We start from the raw sequence: 8,350 nt of genomic DNA on the forward strand, positions 1-8,350 counted from the left end.
CTATTTTTTTATTCCCTCCTTGGACAACCATGTATCATATCAGGGTCTGTGTGGGGAATGTTTGGAGGGAAGTTAGTAACACCCCACTGTTCACCTTGCTACCACTCTCAGACTACATGGTTCAAGGGTGGCCAACCCTCGCTCCAGCAGAAGAGCACATGACCTGAGCTGGCCAGTGGGGTTTGGTTCTGAGACCTTTGCTCAAACTTCTGGCAAAGAGAAGTGGTTTCTATTGAGGGAAAGGATAAACCGGCTGATCCTACAACCACGGGTGGCCATTTGGTGAAGCCAACACCTAAAAAAGCAAAGCCAAAAGATGAAGATAAAGACCTTCCTGAACATCACCTAAATCACTCCTTCCCTTTACAGTTACACACGGTAACACATCCCCTCTTTCACTTAAGCCAAGAGCTGGACATCTGTCACTTGCAACCAGAAGTCCTAAAAATAGATATGTGCTGGACCGTGCTATGAACTAAGTGGGCAGTCGTAAAGGGTCATAGATAATAGTTTAGGAAGAAGCATATAATCACACATCGACATACACCAAGCCTAACATGGGGCTCCTGAGTGGCTCAGTTGGTTAACCGTGCAACTTCAGCTCAGGTCATGATCTCAGTTTGTGAGTTCAAGCCCCGCGCTGGGCTCTGTGCTGACAGCATGGAGCCTGGAGCCCACTTCAAGTTCTGTATCTACCTCTCTCTCTCTGCCCCTTTCTCAGCCCAGCTCACACTCTGTCTCTCACTCAAAAATAAATAAATATTGGGTGCCTGGGTGGCTCAGTAGGTTAAGCGTCCGACTTCGGCTCAGGTCATGATCTCACAGTTCATGGGTTCAAGCCCCGCATCGGGCTCTGTGCTAAGAGCCAGCTCAGAGCCTAGAGCCTGTTTCAGATTCTGTGCCTCCCTCTCTCTCTGACCCTCTCCTGCTCATGCGGCCTCTTTCTCTCTCTCAGAAATAAATAAAACATTAACAAAATAAAAATTTTTTAAATAAACATTAAAAAATTTTTTTTTTAAAAACTAACAGGGAAACTTCTGGACTGTAGTGTAGAAAATGAAGATGATGGTTGGAATGGCTCCGGGCAGTAAGAGAAGGCCAACTCCAGAGGGACTAGCCTGGGCCCAAGCCTTTGAGTCAGGTCAGAGCTTGGAAAGAGGTACGGGAGGCAGACGGCTGGAGACAGAACCGAGAGCGTTCTGGGGAATGGGCGCTGTGCAGATATCTGGTTCTGAACCAGGTCTGCATATTATCATCCAGGCCTCACAGCCAGGTCTCACTGAGAGGCTCTAAACCTGAGGTTCTCAGCAGCTGGGAGGACTGGGAGCCCGAGGCAGGGGCCAGGTCCATGTTATCCAGATGCCAGACAGACAAGGAAGCCAAAACCTGGACGGAAGGACGGCAGACAGAGCAGACGGGGGAACAAGGTAGGCACCTGCGTAGGCAAATGAAGTCAGGCCCATAGGCTGAACTGAGAGTCCAGTCCCAGGAGGCTCACAGCCATGCGGGTCAAATGCCACACGCTCTGGGGCCAAGGTTCCAAACGCCTGTTCCACGAAGCACAGGGCAACACTGTGAACAGGACATGGGACCCAGCAGGAGACCCTGTGTGTGAGGCCACGCGAACGACTGCTGGTCTTGCCCGCTCGCACTGCAATGGGCCTCTAGGGGCTCCTCACAAAAGTGTCCCCAAGCCTGCCCCAACTTGAAGCGTCGCATCAAGGCAATTTAAAAGGAAACAGTCCGTACAATTCCAATCTTGTTAATGAAATAATGCAAACATGGGCAAAATGTTAATAATAATTACCTCTGACTGGTAGGGTTATGGATAATTCTAGTTTAATTTGTGACATTCAGGTTTTCCTAAACTTTCTACCGTGAACGTGCACTAGTTCTGTGAGCAGAAAGGAAATGGGGATTTTTTTTCTCCCAAGATTACCATATTCGTAACGCCTATATGCCTATGTATAGATAATATATAAATCTCTCGTTTAAACAGCAATCTATTTTAGAGGAAGGTTTCCTCTGGGTAAGGAGAATGGTACAGACAGGCTAAGAGGGACCATTTGAGAAACTCCTGCAGTGAGGAACTCTTAAAACTACCCAAAGAGTCTATTCAAGATGAAGTTTCTACAGAGATTCTGATTCAGCTGGGCTAGAGGGGGGGCCCTGCACTTAAATTTTTTAATACCTCCCTGCAGCCAGGTGATTTGGACAGGTGGTCTGAGACTCACGCGTTTAAGAACCAGTAAACTAACCAAGATGACCTCTTCTTTGTTATTTAAATCCCTATTGAGCCTGAAAAACCTTTCCTAGATATGATGATTTCAAATCTTTGGAAACACCACATAAAATAAAAACACACAAACACAGGACAGCAAACAACAATAACAACAAAGCATTATGTACTAATTTAGTGACTTCGGGAGAATCTTTAAATGATTATTTTTAATTATGAAATATTCTTCACACACAGCAGAGCAAATACTGTAACAGACATCCAGGCATGTGGATAATCAAACAAGAGTAACGAATTTGGTCTTTAAAATTTGTAACTTACAACAATTCCCGCACAAGATTCTCTGTGTTGTTAATAATCTTGGCAAAATCTGATGACCTGTGGCTCATTTCTGTGGAAGGAAAGAAAAACAAGAAAACGCAGTTCCAGTTCAAAACCAAGTGAATGGAAGCAACTTTAGAAGTGCACAATTTGCAAATTAAATAATAAAGGGAAATTGTAGTGATTCTGCATCCAAATTGTGGGCCAAGGCTCACTTCGCTTGGGGGAAAAACCCAAACTGATTTTCCAACTGCAAACATCTGAGCCTTAACAGCCACAGCGGAATGATTTTTCAAGTCACATACTCATTGAATGATCGATTTACTAACTCATCCTTCTGTCCCTGTGATTTCTCACAAACACGAACCCGTGTGCAAAGGCCGTCCCAGAGAACAGCACAAATTTCTGTACCGTGGCTCTCATTTCACAGAAACCCAAGTATACATCCCAAACCCACAGGAACAAAATTTAATAGCAACAAGCCTGCAGCTAACCCTTTGATCTCTTAAAACGATGTGGCCTTTGGAATTCCCCAATAAGAAAAAGGACATTAAATGTTCAAAAGGAAATTTTGAAATTCCAAGGTCCTCTTCCTCAATAATGTAGGAGAAACTTAATGAAATTATTAACGAGCAAGATCTTGAGCAAAGGCTTGTAGACTTTTAAACTGATTACTGAGCTCATTTGTAAGTATAGCCCAGGCTGTAAAATGAATGTGAGGCGATACTATAAAGGTTCAGAGCACTGGGAGCCATATGTACGGCATCGTCTGATACCCAATGCTATGAACAGCAAAACCAATCATGAAAGAGCACAGAGACGCAAGAACCCCCCCCTCACCAGCATGGGTGGTGATTTCACAACTGCTTCCATCAAACATGTGACCAAAATGATTAATCTATCAAAATATATCTACAAAGGCCTAAAGACCGGGCGAAAAACTTGAGGCTTGATACATTTTCATCAGTTTCCTTTGGAACCTGTATATTCAGAGTCCAAAAGTAAATCTTACCAAGAACACTAATCCCAGTTCCTTTGTAGTCTAGTAATTCCTTTTGTATCTCTAACAATACCTAGGGAAAAACAAGAGAAAATAAAATGATTTGGATATTCTGTGCAGAGCTGTTGCTCTGGACATCGAAGAGGGAGTCCACCCACAGGGCCCGTGAGGTCCAGAAACTTCTGCTGCGCCCATGGCCAATCCCCTTCCTCCCATCCAGCCCACAGAGCACTGCTAACGCAACTTACACACAAGTTAAGTGTGAAATTATATAATGCGATTGATGTTAAAATACAGGTTTTTCCGGGACACCTGGGTGGCTCAATCAGTTGAGTGTTGGACTGTTTTCAGCTGAGGTCATGATCTCACGGCTCATGAAATCGAGCCCTGTGTCGGGCTCCACATTAAAGGCATGGAGTCTGCTTGGGACTCTCTCTTCGTCTTTCTCTGCCCCTCCCCCACTCACTCTCTATACTCTCTCTCTCAAAATAAATAAACTCTAAAGAAAATACAGCTTTTCCAAAGGTATGAATTTATTTAGGTATAAAAATTCACGTGAATTCCAAAAAACAAACAAACAAACACAGAAGTTTTTTGATGACAACCTTTAGCTGTCAAGATAAGACCTTTGGGAAAAACCAGACTCACTAGAAAAGGTCCCCTCCACTATCACATTTCTCATTCTCTGAAAGCAGAAGTACCACAAAAAGCATAAAGTTCTGGTTCAGGGAACAACAAAAAAAAGTCAATGAGGCTGAAATTAAACAGATAACTCAACTTTCCATCTCTTTGGTCTAAGGTGCTCAGGTGGAACAGGTTGGGTGTACAGGAATGAGGAAGAGCCTGCTGTGAATTAAGGGGCGCCTCGATGGCTCAGTTGGTTAAGCGCTGGACTCTTGATGCAGGCTCAGGTCCTGATCTCACCGGGGCTCTGAGAAGCCTGCTTAGGATTCTCTCTCTCCTCTCTGACCCCTCCCCCTGTTTGCACACACGCTCTCTCTCTCAAAATAAAAAATAAATATTAAAAAAGAAAGAAAGAAACACCTGCTGTGAAAGATTAATGGGCAGGGGAGGTAATGACATTGAGACAGAGCCATGAGGGGGATGTTCCTATCCCCAATGTGCAGATGAGCAGTATCAGCCAAGGCTCTGAGGGCTATGCACCTGGCCAGCCCTTTGACCCCTCTACTATGATTGCTGCAGTCCCTTACCCACATTCTACCTTACACGGACAATTGGGCAGGGGAGACCCAGGTCACCACCAATTCCAAAGAGTCAGGAAATGGGGGCATGGCTCACCACCCCTTACAAAACACAGCTTGCTTGGGGGAGCCCCAGTGATATTTTCTTCCCCCCAGATGCAAAGTAACTACACATTGAAAAAAACCCACCGATCCTTCCTTTCCTTACCTTTCCTTCCTTCCTTTCTTTCTTTCTTTTTTAGAGAAGGAAGATAGAAAGTCCTATCAGAGATGAATGTTGAAGTGTGAAATGACATGATATCTGAAATTGGCTTTATTTTTATTAAATTTTTCAATGTTTGTTTATTTTTGACAGACAGAAAGAGAGAGAGAGAGAACACGCATGGGCACAATTGGGAGTGAGGTCAGTGGAGACAGAATCTTAAGCAATCTCCACATTCAGCACAGAGTCTGAGGCCAGGCTCGATCTCACCACCATGGAGTCATGACCTGAGCTGAAATTAAGAGTTCGATGTTCAACTGACAGAGCCACCTGATGCCCCTGAAACATCAACATTCTAACAATAAAGAATTAAACAAAAATTTCCTTTGGCAAGGGTGGGGTGGTCAATAATTTGTCATTGTTGGGCACCTGGCTAGCTCAGTCAGTGAGCATGCTCCTCTTGATTTTGGAATCGTGAGTCCAAGCCCCACCTTGGGTATAGAGATTACTTTGAAAAAAGAAAAGAAAGAGATCATAAAAGCTAGCATTAGAAAAAACAATTCGTCATTATTTTGTAAACTACTGGATGCTTATTAGCACTGGCTGATCAAATAAACTTTAGTGAATCCCTCTTTGAACTGTTTAAGACTGGATTTCTCACAAAACACACAAACACTGGTGAAGGGAAAGAAAAATAAAATAAAATAAAAACAGAGAGGGAGGTAGACCATAAGAGAGTCTTAACTATAGAGCACAAATTGAGGGCCGTTGGAGGGGAGATGGCTAGGGGGATGGGCTAAAAGGGTGAGGGGCATTAAGGAGGGCATTTGTGATGAGTATCAGGTGTCCAATGAAAATGATGAATCACTAAGTTCTACTCCTGAAACCAGCACTACACTAAGTGTTAACTAACTTGAATTTAAATAAAAACTTAGAAGAAAAAGACTGGATTTCTCTTACAGAGAACATCCCCTAAAATGAGGTTGTAATCCAAATCAACACAAAGAGTTTTAAAAGACTTCTACCCCAAAAGCATGCTCCTCAACTCCAGTGGAGTTTCTTTAACTGCAGAATGCAGTCACTTTTGTGGGTCACAACAACTAACTTTTTAAAAGTTTATTTATTTATTTTGAGAGAGTGAGCGAGCGAGCGAGTGGGGGAAGGCCAGAGAGAAAGGGAGACAGACAATCCCAAGCAGCCTCCGTGCTGTCAGCACAGAGCCTTGACACAGGGCTTGAACCCATGAACCGTGAGATCATGACCTAACCAGTTATCAAGAGTCAGACACTTAACCGACTGAGCCACCAGGTGCCCCTCACAACTAATTTTTTACATGAAATAGAACAGACTAGAGTGGAACAGAATACAAAAATGTGGATGTTGTAGTTATTTAGGCTAATATTTCATAACGCTTTAATATAAGGCTTTCATTATAATTATATGCATGTTATTTTGTCATTTTGCAATATATATTTTTCATTGTGGTCACAGTCAACAATAAAGTTTGAAAAACTTCTCTAATCCTAACAATTCAATCAAATAAAAACTCATAAAAAGCAACATCTGCCACTTCCTTCCCCCCTCCCCCCCTCCCCCCAGAAAGGGCATCTGAGGGCAAAAATCCTCCCAGGAAAATAGTAAGTGCAATACTGATGACGACAGTGACAACTGTCATTATAATAAATGCATAAAGAAATTGCACAGGGAGGGATGCCTGGCTGGCTCAATGGGTAGAGCATGCAACTCCTGATCTCGGGGGACAGGAGTTCGAGCCCCATGCGGGTGGGGAGAGATTACTTAAAAGAAATAGCACAAGCAACAAATAGAAGATTCCAAAACGGAGAAGGGACAAAGGTGAGGAGGGTACCAAGAAGCGTTTGCACAGCTCTGGCAGGGAAAGAATCTCGCCTAAAATGGACTCTAAGAGGTGAGGAAAAACAAGCCCTCTCCGCCACAGCCCTGCCCCTAGAAATGCAAGAAATCCTTTCCCTTCTAAAATTGTAAGATTCTCTGTTCGTACAACACAGAGACGGCTCTATCCCACGGAGATTTCTCATCTGTTCAACAATACATAATTGTAAAGCACTTGGCTATGCCTCATGTTGCTACAACGTATTATCAGAGTCATTCTGGTTAGAAAAATAAAAATATAACAGCAGCGACTGCAGCTTGTCAGTCAAGGCAAATCACAAACTGCCTTCTTCACAACTGGGGGTGGGGGTGATGGGGGGAGGCGCTGGAACCTGGCACGGAGCCTAGAAAGGCAGGGCGTGAGTTCCACTTGGACTTGAAAAGTCTGGTTGTGGCCCCAGGGAGAATTCAATCATTCCACTTCCTCCAAAACAAAGTGAAGCTAACTGGGCGAGCAGCCCAATGCCTACCAGAATTTGAATACTCGAATGCTTTTAGGAAACAAGTCAGTTAAAAAAAAAAAAATCTACGCGTGAAACAGAGCTGAAATAAAGCGGGGAGGGCAGGTTCTCTAGGGGAACAAGAAAGGCTGGGCTGAAGGCTTGCACATTTACATTTCTGAAAAGCCTTGTGCCCAAGTGCGGGCTGAACCAAACACTCTTTACGAGGGGTCATGCGCGGGATTCCAAGTTTGCCATCCCCTCCAGTTAACGCCAGCCCCATTCCCCATTCATTCACAGTATCCATTCACAGACCGTCTCAGCACCGCCTGGCTCTCAATGCCGGGCAAGGCGAACGCAGAGATGAGAGTTTTTGCCCTCCGGCTGCGCCCCGGCCCAGCCCCGGAGAAGGCGCCGCACGGGAATCCGCAGGTGCGCTGCACGGGCGAGCCAAGTCGTGCACGCCGCGCCCGGGACAGCTGCCTAAGCAAGTCGCCGAGCTTCCTTTCCCCCAAGTGCATTCTTCCAGAAGCCCAACTGCGAGGCGTGCACTCTGCTGCAGAGCGTTCGGAAGCCCCCGAGCGGGGAGGGCGGATCCGAGCGTCCAGCCCCGGAGATGCACGGCCAGCCGCACGCGTGCTCCCGCCCTCACCGCACTCTCGGCGCGCGCTCGTGGGGACTTACCGAGCGCGGTAGCTTGGCCGGCCCGGGCCCGAAGTTGACCACCTGCGTCGGGGCGCTCATGGTGCTGCAGCACAGGCGGCGAGGAACACCGAGGGAGCCGATGGCGCGCGCAGCGCGAGTCTGCCGCCGGCTCAGACCTTCTGCTTTCTTCCAGCGCCCAGCCGGCGCCCCCATTGGCCCGCGCTGTCGCAGGCCCTGCGCTAATTGGTTCGCGCTACGGGGCTCGCACCCCCATTGGTCATGCGCACCAGCCACGGCCCAGGAGCAGTTGCTGCTCCTCCCGCCTACTGCTCCAGCTACTCTTTCTGATCCGTGCAAGGCGCGCGAGAGGTTGCACCAGCCGCCCGACTC

General features: G+C 46.1%; 1 protein-coding gene across 1 annotated transcript in view; it reads right to left on the reverse strand.

Moving 5' to 3' along the window:
• Positions 1 to 8,139, reverse strand: part of LOC144227667 (phosphoserine aminotransferase) — a 32,158-nt gene extending 24,019 nt beyond the window's left edge. Inside the window, exons 1-3 of the mRNA XM_077759352.1 lie at positions 8,000 to 8,139; positions 3,573 to 3,633; positions 2,561 to 2,630 (exon numbers count right to left, since the gene is read on the reverse strand). Of these exons, the coding sequence (XP_077615478.1) occupies positions 2,561 to 2,630; positions 3,573 to 3,633; positions 8,000 to 8,059 (191 nt within the window). The 5' untranslated portion in view covers positions 8,060 to 8,139. The remainder of the gene's footprint in view (positions 1 to 2,560; positions 2,631 to 3,572; positions 3,634 to 7,999) is intronic.
• Between the last annotated feature and the right edge of the window lie 211 nt (positions 8,140 to 8,350).

Source organism: Crocuta crocuta, unplaced genomic scaffold (genome assembly GCF_008692635.1).
Source record: "Crocuta crocuta isolate KB4526 unplaced genomic scaffold, BGI_CrCroc_1.0 scaffold41, whole genome shotgun sequence".
NCBI lineage: Eukaryota > Metazoa > Chordata > Mammalia > Carnivora > Hyaenidae > Crocuta > Crocuta crocuta.